Source organism: Triturus cristatus, chromosome 6 (assembly GCF_964204655.1).
Source record: "Triturus cristatus chromosome 6, aTriCri1.1, whole genome shotgun sequence".
Classification (NCBI taxonomy): Eukaryota; Metazoa; Chordata; class Amphibia; order Caudata; family Salamandridae; genus Triturus; species Triturus cristatus.
Window position 1 is genome coordinate 1908897488 of NC_140589.1, and position 23968 is coordinate 1908921455.

Sequence of the window (23968 nt, forward strand, 5' to 3'; positions counted from 1 at the left end):
AGTCCAGGCCTGAAGCCACGTTTTGTTGTCACTCTAGTGGATGGAACAATATATTCTGCAGTCCAGGCCTGAATCCACGTGATTTGTCACTTGTGGAAGGCACCATAAATGCTGTAGTCCAAGCTAACAGATCTGGCATCGGCTACCAGCCTTTTGACTTTAGCAATTCTTGATGTGTTCTGTCATGGTTTTTGCAGCACCTTATTGTTGGGAAAGCTGCCGGGCCCTCATTAATCTAAAAGCCATTGAGTCAAGGAGCAAATACTAAAATGTAAATGACACAACAGTCTTATGAATGATTTCTGACTGGAAGCCACTATAAGTAACTATGTTTTACACAAACATTTGGTAAAAATAAAAAATTCAAACTAACTGCCTAAAAAAGCCAATTGATGTGGTGTTGGCTTCCAGCCTCTTGCCTTTGTAGTGCCTTTTTTAATGCTATCTTGTAATGTTTTTCTCATTACAAATAGACAGAGAAGGTTGAAAAGACAGATAAACAGAGAAGCTTGCAAAACAGCGACTCACAAGGACTAGCTGTAGAAAAGTGCATCTTTTGACATGGTTAACACCCACTTTTTGTCTGATGCATGATGTGATGTCGAACTGTAGTACACTGGTTCCCTACCAACCAGGTTCCCAGTGCCAGATCTCTTGCCATGAAAACGGTACAACGATAGTCCCAACATCAGTTACCCCCTATAAGTCCCTAGTAAATGGTATCCTTGGTACCTAAGGCATGTGTACCCAAGAGGGACCACTGGGGCTGCATCACAAATTGTGGCGCCCTAGGGACCCCTCACCAAGGCTTTGCTGACTGCCATTGCAGGCTGCATGTCTTGGTGCAAAGAAACCAAAGAGTTGACATGCACACATCCCTGTGTGCCATGCCTCCCAGCACTGCTTGGGATACAGGTAAGTCACCCCTCTAGCAGGCCTTAACAGCCCTAAGGTAGGATGCACTATATCTCGGGTGTGGATACCCCAGCATGAGCAGGGATGCCCCTACAATAGCCAATCCATTCTCGGATATTGTAAGTGCACAGGGAAGCCATGAAGAATATATGGGCTAGATACTTATCCGCACAAGTTTTCTAGCTCCACAATGGCTTCATTGAAGAAAGGGGTGTTTGGTACCAAACGCTTCGTCTTAATAAATCCTCACTGATCCCAGTGATGGATTTATTAATAAGTTCACACAGGAAATCCTTTTAGAGGGTCCCCTTTTACCTGGTGCGGTCTCTGTCCGGTCCTAGCCAGCCTGACCCTTCCAGACATGTTTCTGGACCCATGGGGTCAGGGCCAGAGCCACCGGGTACAGGAACAAAGCCTGCTGTAGGCAAAGGTGGGCACGCCTTCCCCTCTGCAGGCTCTGCCTAGGAGAAGCGGGAAGCTTCAAAGGCAGTTCCGCCTTGAAGCCTTGCCCCCAGGCCCTGCTGTTAGCAGATACTACCCCTCAAGTCCTGCTCCACTTTTGGCAGGAGGACTGATGGGAAAATTAGTTAGATTAGGAGTTGTGCCCCCTTTCAGCTGCACCACCCCTATGGCAGGGCAGGCGAGGTGGACCCCTCTAATCACTTTCCACCATCTTGAAGCTGTGGAAAATATTCTATCAGGGACAGACGTTCCCCCTCACATGGGGCAAGCATATAGAGGGTGTAGGCACCCTAAAGATGGGTAGCTCATTGGCTACTACTGGTCTCCCCTTATACCACCCCTAAATTCAGTATTGAGGTGGCTCACTGAAACCTGAACATCGGATTCAACAGACTAAAGAACAAGACACAAGACCTGCTGCTTGAGAACTGAAGCCCTGCTTCAGAAGAAAAAGGTGCTAAACTCTGCCTGGGTGTAACCAGAACTCGACAGTTGTCACTGCTGTGTCTTCCTGAAAGGACTTCAAGAAATCCGGAGCACCTTCAGACTGCGACGAATCGCCAAGAAGCTCCCTTGGAGTGAAGAAATCACTCCCATGCATACCGCAGGCACCAATCCTGTGAAGGGGCGGCAGCAAAAAAATAATCCGCAAGAGAGGGAATATAACCAGGTGGCCCTCCACTCACCGAATTCATACAAAAGTAACCTGGTTAAACGGAACACCTTGTAGTCTTTTTAACTTATATTAAACTGGTATTATGTACTCCTAGGTATGGCTATGCTGAATTATTTAGTGATGCCTACCTCAAAGTGTTCCTCATTTAAAAATTATCAACCATCCACAGCTAATCTCACACCCACCAAAGAAAAAATGTGAGAGAAGTCAGAAAGTGCCTCACGTAAGCACCATCCATGGAGCTACTGGTTGGTACTCACCAGTTTGCTCGTTCTGTCATCATCTGCAACTTTCTAGACAGAAAAGGATGTGTGACTTAACTCTTAGGCTCGTGTGTAGTGATGAGAAAATAATAACATGTGAATGATGGTGTCATCTATCATACGTCCTTGTGAAAAAAGTTGAATTAATCTCCTAATTAAAAGTGAGCTGTGAACAATCCTTTGAAATCTTGTTGTAATGGTGCAGGTTCGTCTTCCGGATCGGTGCGATGCTCAATAGGTCCACCTCTTGATGGCCTCAATTCTGCTTGCCTTAACGAACCAGAATATTAAGGTGATCAAGTGACGGAAGGAATGGGAGGGAACAGCAGAGAAGGAGACTTGAAATATAAACAACACACTGTCAATATGTACAGTCGTTTGTAATATGTACCTATAAACAATAAGAAAATCCTTTGTTTTATAACACTTGATACTGAGTCCTTTTTCTGGTAGATAAACATAACACATTGTTTATATAGTACCGCTCACTCATCAATACAGAGTGGCTTATAGCTTGGAAGGAATACCTCATTTAACTGTAACAACAAAAGAGAGCAAGGTATATAATACATGTCCATTATATTTTTCAAGACTATTTCTTTCAGAGAACAGTTGAGGAATATCATATTCGGTGTACCAACCTAACACATATGAATGCCTTGCATCACAGGGAGTGAACCTTACTTAGGACTCATGATGACCCTGTTCAAATAACGGCAAGAAATAATGAGTATTAATTACAAGTAAAATACCACTGCTTAAGCATTGGAGCCGTGTTTGTAAACATAATTAGATGATGGGTATTCCGTTATACCCCTTTTAGTCCTTAATCATCAAGTATTTGTGGTCTGACAATAAGTTCTCAAATGAATGTCTCGTAGTTAATTATATGCACTGAATTCACGATATTGACCAATGTCTCCAATAACTCTGAAAAATTAGGAAATCCTATCCTCTCCTGTGAAGCCAGAACATTAATAGAACAACGTAGATGGTAGCTGCTCAATAGCGCCTGATCCAAAATAACCCTCAGAACAATAATTACACATTGTATTGCACTGTCAACAAAGCACCCAAGTAGGTAGTGGCAGTCACCACGCCAGTAAACAGAACAGCTCTCCAAACACCCAGTCAGGTAACAAGAGCAGTTCATGAAGTTCCTCTCATTCTCAGAGCTGCTAACACAAAAACGAATAGAAGGTGGTGCAAGCACCCTTACAGTACTGTGAAACGATCCTCAACGAATTTCGGCATTACATCCAGGAACATTCTTGCAAGAATAATCTGCCCAGCCTCGATGTCGGGGGGCCAGTTAAATACTTCCTGATTGCTCCTGTAACCCACGAAGAGGTTCCTCTCCGGGTTCAAGGTGAACAGCGAATCATGGGAAATGTAGTTTTCATTCCCATGTATCCAGTCCCTCATCTGCAATCCATGCATTGCTCACTTGTAGAAACAGTTAAATCACCCTGGTGAGGTTACATGGCTGTTACGATTTCTTTCTGTCCTGTTCCAGCACATTCGGCACACTGTGGCTATGTGTTCCGGCTACGTGTAACACTTTTTCATCAAACTGTTGCTCATCGACTACCTCGATGCATCACACAAGCAAGGAAATGTACAACAGCTCCGGGGAGTTTCATCTGCCTCTCCAACGCGTTTGGAGGCCCAGGGACCTACCGGAGATGCGGCATAGCAATACCCGGGGTACTGGACTCCCAACGATGAAATCCGAGAAGACGAGTCCACATTTCGGAATCCCATAGCACCCAAACTATGCACCTGTCAAGGGACATCAAGACACCCGAGACCCACTTCCTGAGTGGCCCAGCTGCCCCGATATCGCCTCTCCAAGTTGCCAGTTCCTGACCGTGAGGGCACTACGATGCATGACGCCCGTCTTGCCTTATCTCTCTGCACTAAGCCTAAGCGGAGTTCTGCTACTCGGAACTCAGCGAAGTGACAAAAAAATCTCTGCCAAGCTACACGGAGATACGCGAGCGACGGAGTGGGTTACCTCGCGCCCTTCGCACTGACTACGTTGTAAAGTCAGTGCAAATGGCATCTCGCACAATGCAAGAGGGTGCTGCTTCTTTCTGCCACTCGAGTAGAAGTACTACTAGAGCGGCAGCTTCTTCAACACGAACGAAAGGTTTCTCAATACAAGCGGTAGCGACCATCCGCGACCGCCCATGTTGAGAAATCTTGCAGGGAAGTTATCCAGGATTTTTCGGAGCTCCTCGGAGTGCGAAAAACTCAACAAACGGAGAAGAGTTTACCACCCAGGGTTACTCTGCACTTGACCCCAGCACTGACCAAAAGGCCTTCTCACTTGGTTCCCAGGTCCTTGTGACCTCCTCCCTCAAAGAGACCCACCAGAGTTACCTGTAAGTCCACCTTCAAGTGTGTTTTTACGTTGCCCCCTTTGTCTTTGCGCACTAATCTTCAAGACCCTCAGGACCCTGCTCCAGCCCGATCCGTGCCGCTGTTGATCTTCTCCTGGTGGAACTTTGAACCTGATCCTGACATCAACCTAAAACGAGAAGGTAAATTTCATGAAAGCATTGCCTGATTTTATATGCATTTTTCATGTTTTTCCCTCGTTGATTCCTATGGTGCGCAGTTGCGCACAAAAGTGATATATTTCATAACTCCGAACGTACTTAAAAATTGTATAAAAATCTGTGTTATTTTTTACACATTGGTTGAGTATATTCTTGTGTGTGCCTCATTTCTTGCCACAGTGTGTAACAACAAATGCTTAGCAGGACCTCCTGATAAGCCTAACTGCTTGCCAACACTCCCACAGAATAGAGCATTAGTATTATCTGTTGCTGCCTCTGCACATCTCATGGGGATTCGTGGACTCTCTGCAAGGTGGTCTTTATTTTAGAACACCATATAGAGAGCCAGCCTCCTACACAAGCGGACCAGGTTGGATAGATGGATTGATAAAGATAACCTTGTAGCTCGAGATAGATACACTTGAAAAGATAGATACATTGATAGATAGAATTGCAAAGATAGATAGAAGTCAAAAAGATTGGTATATTGGTAGAGTTGCAAAGATAGAGGGACAGTAGATAAATAGATTGATAGACCGGTAGATACATATATGGATGATCAGGTAGACCAGTATATCGACACAGGCAGAGGTAGGTAGATAGGATTGGAAAGATAGACTGCACAGAGCAGATTCAATTAGTAATATCATACTTAAATATGTATATAAGCATGACAAACCAGCACTGAAAACCAACTAGAAAGACATACAGACTAAATTGGTTTACAACCCTAGCTGTAGTCCTCCATTTAATTACATACAGGAGTGCAGTTATAAATGCATGTTATTGCGTGCATTCTAAAAAGTGTATCACTTCATAAAAAATAGATTCAAATGAACACCATCTGGTATAATATGATATATCAGCAATCACATAATCAGTGATGTGTTTCTTGTTAAATATATTGAGGTGTTCTCTACACTTCATAAATAGCTTTTTCATAGGGTAGATTCCTATATAACAAAAATATCGGAAGAATGGAACAAGTAATGTTGTCTTTAAAAAATAATTTCTTATACCTTCTTTGTTTCGATCTTGGTTGTATATAGGAATCTACTCTATGGAAGAGCTATTTAGGAAGTGTAGACTAGAGTACCTCACTAGTGTTTTTATCTACCGCTACATGTTCTGAATATATTTGACAAGAAACTGATCTTTATGGATAATAGATATGTCTAGATAGTAAATATAGGTTGTATCTATTCAGAATTATGAGTATAGCCCTGATGGGTTTTAGTTCCCATCTAGTGTAACTCTATTCCTATTTTTATCTTTGTTTTAATCAGGAAGGGGAGTTCATCTTGAAACTTTTAAGAACAGTCCTGACAGATTTGAGCGTGCCCCACCTTAGAGGGTAATAGGTGAGTTGATCCTATTGGGATGCTAGTATGAATGGGTAAAAGTGCAGTGAAGTGATGTTTGGTGTTGGCCTGTATACTGCAGTCTTGATGGGACCACTATGATAATTTATCATTCAAGATACGTTGTTTTCATGAAAATCTTTCTAAAAGAAGGCATTGTCTGGAACAAAACGATGAAACAGAAGAATGAGATGGTCTACCAGACCCCTATTATAAGATAAATGAAGAGTGTATTTTCTTTTTACATAGATTGTTTGAGTTTTAAGCAAATGTGGTTTAGCTGATATATGTCCTATGTTCTCTATGCAGGCAAATACTGTTAGGAGGGATATTTTCGTGTGGTCCTGAAGAAGATGGTCTTATCCTGTTTTATCTACTGAAACACATCAACGCCTAGTTTTGTTAAATTTGAGGAAAAAAGTTTCACATTAAAAACCTCGAACAGTGCGATTACTCTAATTGATTCCTGCAAATTATATATATATATATTGTTTGATATCAAACATGATAATGAAGGATTCTTTGGGTTGTACATTTGATGACTGGTTTATATGAGTGTATGATGGTGTAAGAGGTGATGAACAATAGAGGTGATAAAATGTAGCTTTCCAAGAGAATTTATTTGTGACGATTAAGTCTTACATGGAACCTTGTCTCTTGGAGTAGCATGGTCTCTTTCTATTACATTGACGTAAAATGGTTCTAAACCTCCTGTTCCTTGACTAGATATGGTCAGAGCCTCGGATCTCTGGAGTTACACTATGTCGAAGATGCTCAGACTACCTGTCCAGCCTATGTCAGGCTCTCTGATAATATAAAGGACTCCCTTGCAGCAGTTGCTTATGTTTCCTGCCGTTATTGTGATGCTTTGTCTTGCATGGTTCATTCACTGGAAAGGGCTCCATTTTGTATATTTTTTAAACCTATGTGAGAATACGAAGCATTCCCTGGATAAGAAAGGTGGCATCGTGTTGCTATGTATTTAACATTATAGCGTGTCGTAGGGAGAGGGTCTCACTCAATGAACAAGAAACCTTCTATGGGGGCTTGGTTGCTATTTTAGTCTGCACTCATCGATAGAAGGGGATCATGGAAGGATCATATGCCCTTACTCTGCCTACTGTATCTTCACATTAAAAGTGTGATCTAGAATTTCTTCAGCGCATTTGTCTTTATGAACATTAAATGCCAATAGATTTTCGTGATGGACTCTGCATTTAAGCTTATCCAGTGTTGTTTTTTTTTTTTTTAATCTTTTTCTAGCAGGTGAAACAAATGCATTAATGATCAAAAAAGTTGAAGGCATTAAACATCACTTGCTTTGGAAGTGATGTAAAAACAGTATGCCTCAAAATCACTTCCCATGAAGGCTAATGCCGTGCCAGTCTTTTTCTACATCTGAAAACCCATACTGTCAAATGAGGTCTGCACTTGGCTCTTAAGGATCAGCTGATATATAAAGAAGACATAGCACACTGAACAAACTAAAGCAAGTCTGATGAGATGCTCATCACGAAGGAACAGCTAACCTAGTATAGGAAAGAAAACAAAAAAGGGAAACCGTGTGAATATGTAGAATATGACAACACATTGATTAGGGGGAGAAAGAGCAAGTGCGACATCAGAACCTTCATACTGGAGAAAAACCCTATTTGATGGACTGAATGTGGAAACGTTTTTTTACAATGAAAGACCTAATGCAGCATCAGAGTATCCACACAGAGGAGAAACCATATAAGTATACAGAAGGTAATAAAGTGTGCGGAAGGAAGAAGAATCTAAGGAAGCATCAGCAAATCCACACTGGGGAGAAACCATATGGCTGTACTGAATGTGACATGGCATTTATAACAATTGTAGAGCTAACACAACATCAGAAAATCCACACTGGGGAGAAACCGTATGAATGTACAGAATGCAACAAAGCATTTATAAGAAATGGAGAACTAAAACGACATCAGAAAATCCACACTGGAGAGAAACCATATGAATGTACAGAGTGTGACAAAGCATTCATAACAAATGGAGAGCTAAAACTACATCAGAAAATCCACACTGGGGAGAAACCGTATGAATGTACAGAATGCAACAAAGCATTTATGAGAAATGGAGAGCTAAAACGACATAAAAAAATCCATACTGGGGAGAAACCATATCAATGTACAGAGTGTGACAAAGCATTTATAACTAATGTAGAGCTAAAACGACATCAGAAAATCCACACTGGGGAGAAACCATATCAATGTACAGAGTGTGACAAAGCATTCATAACAAATGAACAGTTAAAACGACATCAGAAAGTCCACACTGGAGAGAAACCGTATGGATGTACAGAATGTGAGAAGGGATTTAGTACAAGGCCAAGGTTAATACTACATCAGAAATGCCACACAGGGGAGAAACGATATCAATGTGCACAGTGTGGCAAAGCATTTATAACAAATGGAGAGCTAAAACGACATAAAAAAATCCATACTGGGGAGAAACCATATCAATGTACAGAGTGTAACAAAGCATTTATAAGAAATGAAGAGTTAAAACGACATCAGAAAGTCCACACTGGGGAGAAACCATATCAATGTACAGAGTGTGACAAAGCATTTATAATAAAGTGGGAGCTAAATCGACATCATAAAATCCATACTGGGGAGAAACGATATCAATGTACAGAGTGTGACAAAGCATTTATAACAAATGGAGAACTAAAACGACATAAAAAAATCCACACTGGAGACAAACCATATCAATGTACAGAGTGTGACAAAGCATTTATAACAAATGGAGAACAGAAGCAACATCAGAAAATCCATACTGGGGAGAAACCATATCAATGTACAGAGTGTGACAAAGCATTTATAATAAAGTGGCAGCTAAATCAACATCAGAAAATCCATACTGGGGAGAAACCATATCAATGTACAGAGTGTGCCAAAGCATTTATAGCAAATGGAGAGCTAAAACGCCATTACAAAATCCATACTGGGGAGAAACCATATCAATGTACAGAGTGTGGCAAAGCCTTTAGAACAAATGGAGAGCTAAAACGACATCAGAAAATCCACAAAGGGGAGAACCCATATCGATGTACAGTGTGTGGCAAAGCAGTAAGTACAAATGGAAAGCTAAAACGACATCAGAAAATCCACACAGGGGAGAAACCATATCAATGTACAGAGTGTGGCATTTAGAACAAATGGAGTGCTGGCATTTAGAACAAATGGAGTACTAAAACGACAAAGTCCACATTGGGGAGAAACAATATCCATGTAGAGAGTGTGACAAAGCATTGTTAATAAATGGAGATCTGAAGCGACATCAGAAAATCTATTTGGGAGAAACCGCATGAATGTACGGATTGTGACAAAGCATTTATAATAAATAGAGGGTTAAAAACAACATCCGAAAGTCCACACTAGAGAGAAACCATATCAATGTACAGAATGTTACAAGGGATGTTTTAGAAAGCAAAATTTTATTCAACATCAAAAAGTTAGCACAGGCGAGAAACCATATCAATGTATTGACTTGCACAAAACATTCATAACAAATGGTGATCTAAAATGACATTAGAAAATCCACATGGAGACAAATGCTATGTACATACAGAATGTAATAGAGTCTTAAATAGGAAGAATAAGCTAATTCAGCATCAACAAATTCACAGTAGGGAGTAACCATGTTAATGCACAGAATGCAACAAGGGATTTGCTACAAAACAAAATTTGATATGACATTAGAATGCTCACACAGGAGAGAAACTATATAAATGTATTGAACGTGAGTGCATTCATAACAAATGGAGAACAAACACAATATCAAACGTCCCCACTTATGACTGCACTGAATGTGGCAAGGCATTTATTAGCAGGGGAGAGTTAAAACGACTTCAGAAAATCCCCACTGGGAAAATCTGTATGAATGTACAGAATGCAACGGTGTTCTTAATGAAGTGACTGTATGAATGTACAGAAAGTGACAAGGCATTTATTCGAAAGACACGCCAATATAACATCAGAAGTTCCACATAGAGGCAAAACCATATGCATGCACTTACCACTTACTGAGACAAGGCATTGTTTAAAAAAAGCAACCTAACATGACTTCTGAAAGTTCACACAGGAGAGAAATAATATGAATGTACTGAATTTAACAAAACCATTTTTTTTTTAGAACGGCACAGCTAATGTACCATCAAAGTCCACATAGGGAAGAAAGTCATGATACAAAGAATGCATACCACACCAAATGTGTCCTGGCATTTGTCAAAAAAGAAAGATCTAACAAAACATAAAGTCCACCCTAGGGATGAACCATATAAATGAAATGAATGTGACAATTCATTTATTGGCAGGAGACAGCTACTACAATAACAGTAAGTCAACACAGAGGAGAAAGTCATGATGGTGGAGAATGCATATTACTGCACTCAATGTGGTAAGGCATCTCTTACACAGGCAAAGCCAATGCAACATCAGAAAGTCATCACTAGTGGGCACGTGTCCTCCACACAGGAGCAACACCATACGAATATACTAAAAGTGACAAAGCCATCGTTACAAAGGGATCATTAATGAAACATCTGAAAATCACACACTGGGAAGTAACTAAAGTTATAAATGTGACCAGGTGCTGATCCAATCGTCCATATTGGCAGAAACAACTTTTTATGGAAAAGCGTTTTTCCACAGGAGAAACCTAATGTGTCAACATGAATTCCAGGGAGAAACTCTGTCTTCAGTGTGACAAGACATTCATTACAAAGGAATAGGTAATGCTTGATCAGAAATTATACACTGGAGAGAAATAACTTACATATTATAATCGTGGAATAGCATTTCCTACCAAACGCTCTCTAATGAGGCATCGAAAACGCCTCCTGGATTTAAAATATCCTGATTGTGAAGTCTTTCATTTGAAACAGTCATCAGTTGCTACATCAAAAAATCCACACCTGCTCAAAGTGTTATGTTTCATACAGATACCCCAATATAGGCTCAGGTAATAACAAAACCTTTCACCTATATTTACCCTACCATTACACTACATAACAGTCCTTGGTGGTGACCTTTTACCTAGTTACGGTACTGCTTACAGGAAGTGGGGTTTTCTCCATTATGCATGAGGATTCTTGGAATCTCAGCAGGACAACCATCTCCTGCATAATAACTATGTATAAGGGTTATTCCTTCCGTCATCCTAGTCCGACATGACACAGCAAGGTAGATCCTCTGAGCGTTTCACTTTGGGTATATAAACACTATATCATTCCTGAGGAGGGGGAGGAGAAGAAGGACTTCCATGCTGACACACTGACACGATACGCTGAGGTTCCTGCACACAGACACTCCAGCTCGCAGTGGTCTGACTTCCCTCGCGGTGTGTCCATCTTGAGACCAAGACAGGGTCCCACAGTCTCTCACTTCAGGTAATGGGGTTGGCTTTATCCTAGGGGGATTCTTGGTTTTACACCTACATACATGTTAGGTAAACGTAGGTACATCTAGGTAGTGTTGCATTGTAGGAGTAGGCTTTTATTACTGTCATGTATTTTATGTACTGGTCTGTATTCATTGTTCTAGCACTATGGTAGGAATCTACCATCCTTTTACTCTATTGGTGCTTATAATCATTTAGATCTGTTCCTGTCTTATGGTTGTTTCAGCACTCCTATTTTACAGCAGAATGACGCTGGTTCAATAAATTCTTATTGAAAAACATTCCCACCGTTTATTCTGTGTATTACTCAGACAAAAGTGAGCACGAGAAACTGAGCGAAAAGTACTGCACTGTTTCCACGATCCCTGATGGGACATTATGTTCAGTAGTTGATAAAAACTATTCTCTCTTTGGGAAGAACGGCTTATAGTTGCACTGTGAGCTAGCTGGTATACAGGCTACCATACTCGGTGGAGGTGTCTTGAATCTGTCTGGACACCAATCCCGCAGTGTATGTTGTCTAAACGTGCGGATCCTATATAGGTTTATAGGAACTACACGACAACATATCTAGGGGGGTGAGAAAAATTTGGAACAAAGGAACAAAAATGGTGGCAGTCGTCATAGGTGACGAAGGATTAGTCAAGAAAAGGTTCCAGGACAACTTGACCCTTTGCTACAGCGGTGACAATATGCAAACTCCAGATAGCAGCAAATGGACAGAAAGCAACAGCAACATTTCTTTACCTACACCCAGTCTGCTGTAGGTATAAGGGCGATTCTGGCTACCTCGTGATAAGACCTGGTGCTGCCTATTTACTCAGTTATGAGATTTGCTCTGCAAGGCCTTCTAGGGCTTGTGTCCACAGTTTTGGGAACATTGGTGATAGTAAAATTCAGAGTTTGTTATCTAGGATGTTATGTTCATGCTGTTTATTGTTAGCATTTTGTTTTTTTCATTAACAATACTACCCAGAAGAGGCATGTGGAGTTTTAGGGTCAGCTGGAAGTCAGATGCTACTGGCCTTAGATATTTGCAGCCCCCGAAGTATGTGTGCATCAAGTTTATGGTTACATGTGGGACAGGAGCTGCCCCGATTTGTACATACATTGCAGGACAGTTTGCTGGACAACCTGCAAATAAAAGAGCTCTTCTTAGAGCAGTGATTGCAATCTCCTATATCACATGTAAGCAACAATTGTATTCTTTCTCCTTTTGTACCGTGTATTTGTTTAACATGCTGATCTGTAATAAAATAAAACATTTGCTGAAAGTTCCAACTGCAATCCTAGATGTTTGAACACTGTGAACTATCTTATACCATACTACGTATATAGTTATTTACCTTTCTAAAGTGCTCTGATGTCCTTTCAGGCTATGCCCGCATAATAGAAAAAAACAAATAAATCTGTTTGCCTGAATAGGGAAAGACAATGCAAAGGTCTTATCTCTCCTCGAGCCTTGTTCTAAAACGATAAACTCTGTGGCCACCTTTGGGGGGGGGAGAGAGAGAGTTAATGAGGAGAAATCAAACAGATGATTTATATTTAGAAGCCATGGAGAGGGATCAGAAATATCAGCAATGTGTACCCCACCTTTCAGTCTCCTAAAATGTGAGCACCTGGTCAATAGACCCCATTAGTTTCGTCCAATGTGACTAAATGGTCTAGTACTATCCTCGGTGTCTTGCAATGATGTGAATGTGGCAGAAATTCATTCAAACTCTATCTTTTCCCCAAAAATGTGTTTATTTTATTTAGAGGGTTTTATAAAGCCCGTACATGATCCCATAGAATCTGAGACCCGTACATACGAAAAGATTGTTTTGGTTTCATATGTAAGCGCAATACAACTTTTAAACCATCAACACAACGCGAGAGAGACATTGCATTAATTTTTAGCAACTCTGTACCCGCATACTTAGATTGAGGCAGGCGATTGGTTAACACATCAAGTGATGTGTGCTGTTTACAAAGCCGACTCCTGGTCGCTGAGCAGCTTGACAGAGCCCTTTTCCTGTTTCCAAGTCTGTTATAATTAGGGCTGGTTTCATGGTATTTTTTTTTTTTTAACATTTCAACCTGTATTTATCCATATTTATTTTTGGGCCTTCCTATCAGTATTCATCCATATTTACTTTGTGGTTTGCAAGTAAGTGTAGTTAAATTTGGTACATTTCCACATTTATTTAACTGATAAACATGCACGCATTCTTTGATACCAGTCACGTTTTAGCAAATTCAGCAGTCAATTGTAGCAAAATACCACACCCCCAAGTAAATATTAGAAATTTACTACAAATATATTTTAACACATGCCTGTATTTAAAGATATCTTAATCTATTTTCTAACTTCCCATGCTGTCTATCTGCTCATCTGTTGTCTTGTAATTCTCAACAGACTACATGGAACGTCACTCATTCAAAGCACAATTTTCTGTATTTTCAGCTTTTACAAATGTATACAGACTGGAATCACATTGTTTTCTTACTGTTTTTATCTGTAACAATCAGTAAAAACTGAAAACTGGGAGCCTTCATTATAATAAACATTACTGACTAATGCAAAAGCCCTGTACCACGCTCGTATCGGACCAAAATGATAAACATAATATTACTTAAGTGTATGGGCCCATTTGGTGACCGAAGAGCCACAGTGGGGAGAATACAGAGATAAATCCTCAGTCCTTTAATAGACTGAAGTGGGCAATTAATAGGTCATTGTTTCACCATCCTGAAGACATTGATACTTGATAGAGACTATTAAAAGCAATTCAAGCTTCTCACTTGTTTATGAAAGGCTACATGTTGTTAATTCCACGGTGAACACGGCTTGCTCTCATGCTGTATAGATTCTAAAAGAGGGAGTCACTCCATGTGTGAGCTAGAAAAGGTCTCCCCGCTGCCCACAATTCTCCAGCTACTAATCCTCGAATAACCTCCCACAGTCTCAATACACGTTGCATCATCGATGTGCAAGAAGGACAGGCTTCTAACACTACTGTTATATCTAACAATGCAGAGCATCACATGAGTGTGGGCACCAATGTGATTGATGCCAATTTAGCAACCCCGAGGCTAGACTGTCATGCTCTTCTAAGGTTACTATGGCAATGTAAGTAGAGGTTTGCTGCAAGAGCTGTTTGGGCAAATATTACTAGAATACAGGTGGCACAGGATTTTGATGTCCGAAATACTTCTTATCTGACAGTTAAATTTAGAAGGAAGATGGAGTGAAACCAGCAGACACAACATATATAATTGGGGCAAGCCAAGGCTGCTTTTCTGGAATGTGAGGGGTGAATGACCACCACAAGGCCTGAATGGTGATTACTTGCCTTAATAGACCTAAAGTGGATGTTGCATTATTTCAGGAGACGCAGTCTGCTTCTGTGGGGGTAAATCATTTTGCCAAAAGCTGGGGCGTGTACCACTATTTCTCTTCTTATTCCTTCTTTGCTAGGGGAGTGGAGATATTGGTTAAACCAGGTATGTGGGTCAGGCCTCCGGACACATTCTGTCATGGATATGTCAGAGTCCCCTCCAAGGCTTACCTTATGCCTGGTGGGGTGATCCTGCAGAGGCGACAAGAACCACCACCCCGTTCCCCACCTTGCCCTAGTCGAGGTTGTGTACCGTCTAGGATAAGGGGGTACCCGGGGTAGAAGCCAGATAGGAGCAAGTCTAGATGGCGCTGGACACCAAGCTGTGAGGGAAAGAAGGGGACAGGGTTACCTTACTGCCCGTTCCTTCTCTTTCCTCCTCCGTGCTGTGCCCCGCCTATGAAACCCCGGTGTACCTGTTGGGGTGCCTAAGTGACTGGCCTCCACTTCCCGGTTCCGGAACGGCAGTGGCCGCAGGGTTGACGTGCAGCTTCCCACACAGGAACCGGAATGAAGGAAAACAAAACTGGTGCTCCTGCGCAAATGAGAATGTGCCCAATCCTGCTAGCTCAGATGCGTAACCAAAATCATGTGGGCAAAACCAGAGCTCCTGCGCAAATAATAACGGGTTCAATCCTGCTAGTTCAGTGCAGTACCTAAAATAATCAGGACAAAGCCAGCGCTCCTGCGCAAATAATAACAGGTCCACTCCTGCTAGTTCAGTTCAGTACCCAAAAATCATCAGGACAAAACCAGCGCTCCTGCGCAAATAATAACTTAGGGTGAGAGACCCCTCCACCGAACACCCTCCGGATGTACGTGGTAAGCCAAGTGTACAGTGTTAAGATAGGGGAAACAGTCGTCCCTCAAGCCTTGAAGCGCCCTCGGTTTCAGACCGTACCTGTGCCTTGTGTAGTCCGCAGCAGCGTCCTTCCTACGGCGGTTGGTTGTCTTCCCCGGATTGGCATCTCTCCTTCCGTGGCGATGGCGAGAATTCAAAGCGGTGATTAGCCGGAGTTCCCGGCTGTTATGCGCGACAAACCGGAAGTGAGTCTTTCTGTCTTCCGTTGTTGTCCCGCAAGGGCTAGACCGCTAACCCTTCTTCCTCGAGTGGCGGGCGGCTCGTAGAACCATGACAGGATAGGGCCGGTGTGTGGTTGAGCAGAGGTTTCTGGGTTCAATAAGTATGACCCCAACTTTGACAACCCTGTTTTTGTTTACAACTGAAAATAGGAACGGTGTTGTGGCCACTTCTCACTCTGAATACAGGGGGGAGACTTTAATGTTATACTGCAAGCTTATTTGGATAGCACTGGTAGCGGTTTCAGCCAGCACGCATGTGGGAAGGTCTGTGAGATATTATGCACCAGTGCATACTGCTAGATATTTACGGAGTTAAATGCCCCAATTTCACAGTGTATACATTGCATTCCATAGTACAATGAGTATCGTCCAGGATCGATTACTGGTTAGGATCTAGAGATGAGACGCACTAGGGTGAAACTATAACACATTTACCTAGGACTTTGTCTGATCATTTTCCGGTTCTGATGGCTTTGACCTTCGCCAGCTGCGTTGAAATGCACAGAATGTAGCAGCAGCAACTATCTGAGATGTCAGACCCAGTCTTTGAACAGAAAACCTCCATGCAATTTATCCCACCTCACAGTAAACCAGGTTTCGGTTGCCATGTACAAACTGTTTAAATCCATTATTAGGAATGAATGCACATATAAAGTCACAGGATATTAAGATCGCTGACAGATAAAATGTCACGCCCAGAGCAAGAGATATCATCTCTAGAGTGAGCATACGGGAGTCATTCAGTCCAACCAATACAAAGTTATATTGTGCCTAAAAATACTGGGTTTCTGTGGTGCAGGGGACACTGAAGTTTAATTCCTAGATAAGCATACTAGTTCCCAGTGGTGCAGGAGGTGTGGGGGCACACACTTGCTGAACACTGCCCAGATTGATTCGACCAGGTGGTTTGCTTCAGATATAGTTGCAATATAAACCTGGGAGGGTGTTTGTAGCCCCTCCCTCCAATTGAATTTGTACAGGAATTTAGAGATTTTTCTTATCCAGAACTTAACACTGCATCAACGAATATTCCTGCTGAGAGCATATGTACATATCTGGATAGGACGACCCTGGCATGACTTGAACTGTCCAAAGGGAGCCACTGTGCACCCCATCACTACTCAAGAGATTTAAGTCTGTTATAAAAATCAATGAGAAATGGTTCAGCCTTAGGTGGTGACGGGCTCCCAGTGGTGTATTATAACGAATATGCTACAGAACTTTCCTCATTTCTACTAGAAGTGTACAATGAGGCTTGAAACCAGTATGCTACCCCCAACCGTGTTGAGAAGCCATTGTGATTACATTACAAAAACCTGATACTCCACCGCATAGGTATGATCATCCCACCCATTGTCCCTAAAAATGTTGACAATAAAATACTAGCTAAAATTATTGGTAACGGGTTACTACCCCTTTCTTATGCCTTGCCTGGTTCTGCCAGAACAGTCTGTTTAATTCCGGGGCGATCAACCACAGATAACCTGAGCACCCTTTTTGCGGTTACTTACCAAATCGATGCATATATTGAGGCAGTTGCATTGGTTTTAGACACCTACAAAGATTTTGATTCCGTAGAATGACCCGTCTAACTCACACTAATAGAAAAGATAGCAGTGTTCAAAGCTGTGCTCAAATGGGTCACTCTACTATACACCACTTCGAAGGCAAGACTAAAGGTCAACAATTTATTGCCTTCTCCAATATCGATACATAGGAGCACCAGGCAAGGTTGTCCTCTCTCTTCTATACACTTTGCTCTAGCTGTAGAGCCACTTGCCAGCCTTCATCCACCACAGAGGCTTAAAATTAGGCATGCGTAGGATCTTTCGATGTATGCAGACGATATTCGGCTATTGCTCAGTGACCCTGCATGTAATCTTCATCCTATAATTACTTACATTACTATATTAGAGGAATTGTCTGTATTAAATACCAATTGGTCTAAGTCAGCAATGATGCCCTTAACCAGGTGGATAACTTTCCCTTAGCTGCTGGTACCGCTGAGGTGGCAATTGTAACCTGTAAGATACCTGGGAGTTGGGTATTATTAGGATTTGTCCGCAATAATTAGTGAAAACTATGGGAGGTCCGTGACCAAAGAACTAAACGGATAGATAGATCAAAGTGCTGATATCCGTGGTGGTCAAATGCGTTCTGAAGATGGTGCTTCTGTACCTATTTTAGAAAATCCAGATCCTGCAAAATAAAGCTGGATCTGGATATTTTCCGTTGATAAAAATCGGTGTGGGTGAGGTGGACAGCCCTGAATAGCGTGGAGCTAGATGCATTTTCCATACAAGCATTGGCGATTTGAGCTCCCAACTTTGAAGCATATAACCTTACGGCCCAGGCACAGTTTGGCCATAACGGCTTCCCCAACACTAGACTAGCACCACACTCACATTGAAGTGAAACTAGCAGCCCCTCTTCCACTGCGTACCAGTCTGTGGCAAAAGGTCAGGCATCCATGTGGTGAAGTCCATCTCGTAAGATGCACCTGCTGGGCATAGAATAAGCTGGCTAAACTGATGTGGATAAAAAAAAACAAAGGAGGGAGTGAAGAGGTAGCGCTCCAAGCATAAGAGGTGGATACATCCTCCTCTAGTCAATATATGTTAAACAAAGGGATCCACCCTTATAAACTTGGAAAAAAAGTGTCCCTCCAGAATTTGTGTGTCTGCGAACTTCAGAGAAAGCACACAGCTTTGTTAAAATAACCTAATAAACTTAGAAAACATGGAAAAAAGTGTCCTTCCAGAATTTTTGTGCCACTAAGTTCAGGGAAAGCACACAGCTTTGTTAAGATTTTAACAAAGCTGTGTGCCTTCCCTGAACTTGGGGAGACACACAAATTCTGGAGGGACTTTTCTTTCCAAGTTTATAAGGGTGGATCCCTTTGTTTAACATAAACTGGTGTGGAAACGCAGGCCGTACTCGCCAAACTCCCCTCTGCTTCATAATTTGAGAGGAGATTTAACAATCCCTGGGGTAATTGGACAGCTTCGTAGCAGAAAATCTGGTAATATTGGGGAACACCTTCAATAATAACACATTTATCGTGCTATCTGAATGCTCACAATGTGCTGCCTTCACAGCTGTAGTTATTCTGGCATACTTCATAGCTATATGGTATATTGGGAGTGGGAAGAATGGTGCAACCTAGGGTAGCCAGATACCACACTTTCTAGATAGTAGTCATCAGGTGGGAAGGAGCCTGGTAGCCCACAGGCTACCAACAACATCCTACCATGAGGTCATTTTACGAAGATAAACAGGGCACCCCGAGCACACTGAACTCTGATCTCGAATTAACTGGATGAAGGATTACTGCACCAAGTTTTTGGCGAAGAGAGACTGCACCGATGCCAACTTTATCTGCTGCACTTAGTGGCTAGCAAAGGGGAAAGGACTGTGCCTGCTTTGTCCTACTTGAGGAGAAGTCATTTTCTGAGCCCAGCCAGAGTAACAGACTCCAAGAGTCAGCTGACACAACAGCTAAAGAAGTTTGCTAAGGGTGGGAGGTAGCCCAGATCGCGGCTCCTCATCGCTGTGCAGAACCGAGGACCAGAACCCCATTGTCAGAAGTTGCACCACAGTCTGCTGGACCCAGGTGGGTTGTCGGAGTGCAGCTTGGTTGCCTAGAAGTCAAGGTACAGCTCAGCTAAGGATTTGGCTGTGCTGGTAACACTGGAGAACTTTCAGTTCAGTGCAACTGGACTCCTGCCAGACATGAGAAGACCTCAAGGGACTTGGACCGTTGTGGCCAGGATCACCTCACCAAAGCGTGGACTGGGGGACAGAGGAGCATCCGCAGGAAGAGCTCCTTCAACCATATTGCATCCACACCACCTTTGAGCATCTTTAGCATCCTGCATCCTGTTTCCTCAGACTCAGGACAACCTCCATAGGAATCCATTGCAACAAGGGTAAAGGGCCTGGAACTTTCGGAAGACTGTTTCTTCTGTGGAGGTAACTATTTCTGAGGACCTTGCTGGTCCCACTGATTCGCTCCCTGCCGGAGTTGGTTGCCCAAATTAACTCTAACTGACTGCATTAAAACTTGTTAAGCTTTCTGGTGAAAAAGCTTCTCAGTGTCATACTAGTTGGAGTTGCCTATGCTTCTTTGAAATTATGTGATCTCTGGAAACTTCCGTTGGAGCTTTTTCATTGTAGTTTCTAGAAATACATAAAATCTATTTTATTTTTATAAATTGATGTCAGATTTTTTAAGTGTCTCAGTTATTTCTTCTTCAGTTGTTTTGGTGCTTTATTAAATGCTTTACACTAGTTCCTTTGTGTAAGCCTTGCTGCTCAGAGCCACAGCTACCCAGGGTTAAGCTGGCGTTTAACAAACAAAACCTATGGATCCTGAAAGGGTTTGTAAGTGTACTACATGGTGAGGTTGAACAACCACCCCATATAATACACCCCATTTCCTCACAGCCGCACACCAACATTCTATTACATCCTTCACTCTCAGCATTCCAGACACCGGCTCAGACATACAGGGTACGACCCAACTCTCTCCATTTCAAACAAAACAAAAAACAGCTACTCCATTGCATATGAAGGACTGGAATGAATATTCACATCTCCTACATTTCTCGCTTACACATTCACCCAACATCAACCTCTTAAACTCTCTCTGACAACAAATAGCATTTACAGAAACGTTGTGACAGGCAAAGGCATGAGTCTCAACACACCTCATACCAAACAAAGAAAAGAGACAACAACTAGGTTGTGACTACCAGGTAGGTTCAGTTAGGGCTCCATTCTACCTCTAACTGTGCCTATCTCCTAGCTACCACTGCAGACCACACACCTACAGTCTACCACATTATTCAGTCTCAGTATACCAGTCTTAGCTTTCCAGACGCCAGCTCAGGCACACAGGGAAAGGCAACACAGGATACTACAGTCTCCTCACTCCAGATACAGGAATGTGAGCAATACACTTCTACTGTCTGGGAACAGAGACCTCACAATTCCATCTTGTGCAAGGCAGGAGCATTCAAGATGAATACCACTGGCTTCCATTTTTCTGGCTCACTTACGCACAGCATTCATGTGCTACACTTGGTACACATGCAAACACATAACACACATTCAGGATGTTAACAAGGACTGGGTGAGCACACTGAGGCGAACCTTCACAAGAGTGAGCTAGTAGGGCTTTAAAGGCATTCCGCCTTTTCGGCATGATCACCCTGTTTTTTTTACCTTTTGGCAAACCCTATATCTTTGCTGGCTTTAGAACTCTGTGCACAATACCACTGCTGACCAGCATGCTCCCCCTTTAACCCTGGTTACGTTGGCTTATTCCTGATTGGCACATTCAACTTGCCTCGCATATGTAAACTGCAGCACCCATTGTACTATTTACTCAAGTGGTAGTAAAAATGGCTATAGGCCTACACTGTGTACAATGAATGCTGCTGTGTAAACCTGCAGTACGACCTGTTTTTTTGAGAGCACTTTGTACAATCTTACTTGGCAGTTCTGTTGTGCCGCCTGTAACAGGAGTGCAATTCAAAGTGAAAGAACTGAATGCTAAGACGATTTTGGTAGCTACCCGGCTTGGCTGCTGAAGAACCCTGCTCCTGTCCTCATAGACTTGTTTCTCTAGGTTTGGGGTGGGCCCAGTGCCTGCTTCAAACTGGATTTTAGCGTTATATGTATCCCCAGCCTCTGGGCCCAGGTTTAGCCTGAAGACTTGTGGCATTTTAAAAATGACTTGACACATGGCATGCTGGGCCTGTCTACCGTAAGGCAAACATGAACTACTGAAAAAATGGGTAGGGTTGGCCGGGAATGATTTCAAGACAAATAAAAATAACAGATTTTAGTTTTCTTGTTCTTGTTTTGTTGTGAATCCCCCTCCCCCCCCCCCCCCCCCAACACATTGTGGACACTGCAATTCACTTAAAGGTTGTGTCCCCGGAGTAAAGTGGACTATGTCTCACTGCAACACAGCAAACGTGGCATGCAAGTGTAGAACACTCTTCATTCATCTCCTACTTACCCTCACATTACGAGTAATTGGGTATTCTGGCTATGACAAGTGGCGCTTCACTGTAGTTTCACACTTGCAAAAGAAAAGTAATTAAAATTGTATTTATAGATCTCAATCGGATATGGAAATATTGGACAAGACACAATTCAAACACAATGGCAAGCAACATTAGCCATCTTTCTAGGTAAAGCCTGCAGCATGCTGTCGCTTGGAGGTGACATATTGTATCTAAAAAGAAAATGTAAATAAAGCTTTTAAAAAGGGTCTTTAAGCCTGTCCATTACTTGCCATTCGTTGGCTTCTTTTTCACTCTTTACTTCTTTCTAATCCGGCAGCACTTGCAGGCGTCAGTTTCTGCGTGACTTCCTTGTGTTTCTATGAAGCATGGACGAAATAGAAACTGATTTCACTTCATGTCGGTCCACTGTTTCCGCTTCCAATTGCATACTTTTTTTTGTTGCATTTGTATATAGGGGGATCTGACCAGAAAGTGTTGGGCGCTTCCCATGAGCAACTGTTACATTACACAAGTTCACGTTCTTTTTTTTTTATGCCAGAAGATTAACTGTTTTGCTCAGAATCACAGGATTTAGAGGCGACACCGCTTGTTTTTTTTATCCGAAGCCCTTCAATGTTGCAATTGTTGATCCGTTAATGCACCACTGTTGCTGGGCTTCAGACGGTGCTGTTTTGAGTCTGTAGCAGTAAACACTCAACCATGTGCTTTCTTTTTTCTCATTCCCAGGCTATGACTGGGACAAAAATAGGCATAGCCACAAAAAAAAAGTGGTCCACATTAGTGATCCAGGTAGCTAAAATAATGTCCCAAATTAGCAATTTAGGCCTTTTTTGAACTTGTAAAGACACCCCGTAAGGGTATTTTGCAACGTATAAGAGACGGAATGCATTTGTTTGTTTCAGGCAATGCTTGTGATAATATCAGGGCAGTCATCAGTAAAACCGCCAACCCTGACCATAAAACAGGCCCGCAATTAGCCAAAAAGTGCCCCCCATACTTACTTTTTAGACCAGCCCATCTGGCACTGCCTGATTGCCTTATAGGCCAGTCTGACTGCCCATTATAAATCTCATCTTGGAGACTGCATTGAACTGGCTGAACAACAACAGGGTCGCTGAAATGCATGCTGTTATATGACCAGCTATATGCCCTGGTCATTTCATGTGGTCATAACTATTAAGAAGAATGCCACCCGCTTGCATGTTTAACAGTGAATGCTGCTGCTTTGTAATTTGCACAACTCCAATCTACCCCACTTCCCTACAATCTACCCCACTCCAATCTACCCGATTCTACCAATTCACCCCCACTTCACTTTACCCAATATATGCCACCCCAATCTACCCCACTCCAACATACCCCAATCTACCACTCTTAAATCTACCCCACTCCAACCCAATCTACCCCACTCCACTCAACCCCACTTCACTCTCCCCCACTCTAATCTACTCCAATTCCCACTCTAGCCCAATCTGTCCCACTTTAATCTACCCCACCCCAATCTGCCCGAGTCTAGCCAAATCCAATCTACCCCAATGCATTCATCCAAATCTATCTGACTCTACCCCATACCATCCTACCCCAATCAACCACACCCTAATCTATTTCAATCTATCCCACTCCACTTTACCACAATCTTCTCTACTCCAATCTACCATAGTCTTAACCACTCTAGTCTACCCCAGTCTACGACAATCTACCCCAATCTATTCCACCACAGTATACCCCATTCTAATCCAATCTGTTCTACCCCACTCTACCCTACTCCAATCCATCCCAATCTGCCT

At 42.4% G+C, this 23968-nt stretch overlaps 1 protein-coding gene across 3 annotated transcripts in view; it reads left to right on the forward strand.

The window, feature by feature from the left end:
* Window positions 1-11958, forward strand: part of LOC146822420 (uncharacterized) — a 127843-nt gene extending 115885 nt beyond the window's left edge. The window contains exons 2-3 of one of the 3 annotated variants that reach the window (XR_014963293.1): window positions 6167-6241; window positions 6551-7470. Coding sequence is in view for 2 of the 3 variants with exons in the window: in XM_085613505.1 (XP_085469631.1) it covers window positions 7906-9429 (1524 nt within the window). In the remaining variant the exon portion in view is untranslated. Of the gene's footprint in view, window positions 1-6166; window positions 6242-6550; window positions 7471-7504 lie in introns of those variants that run through there. The other 2 variants (XM_085613505.1, XM_085613506.1) reach the window with 2 other exon arrangements.
* Window positions 11959-23968: the final 12010 nt, after the last annotated feature.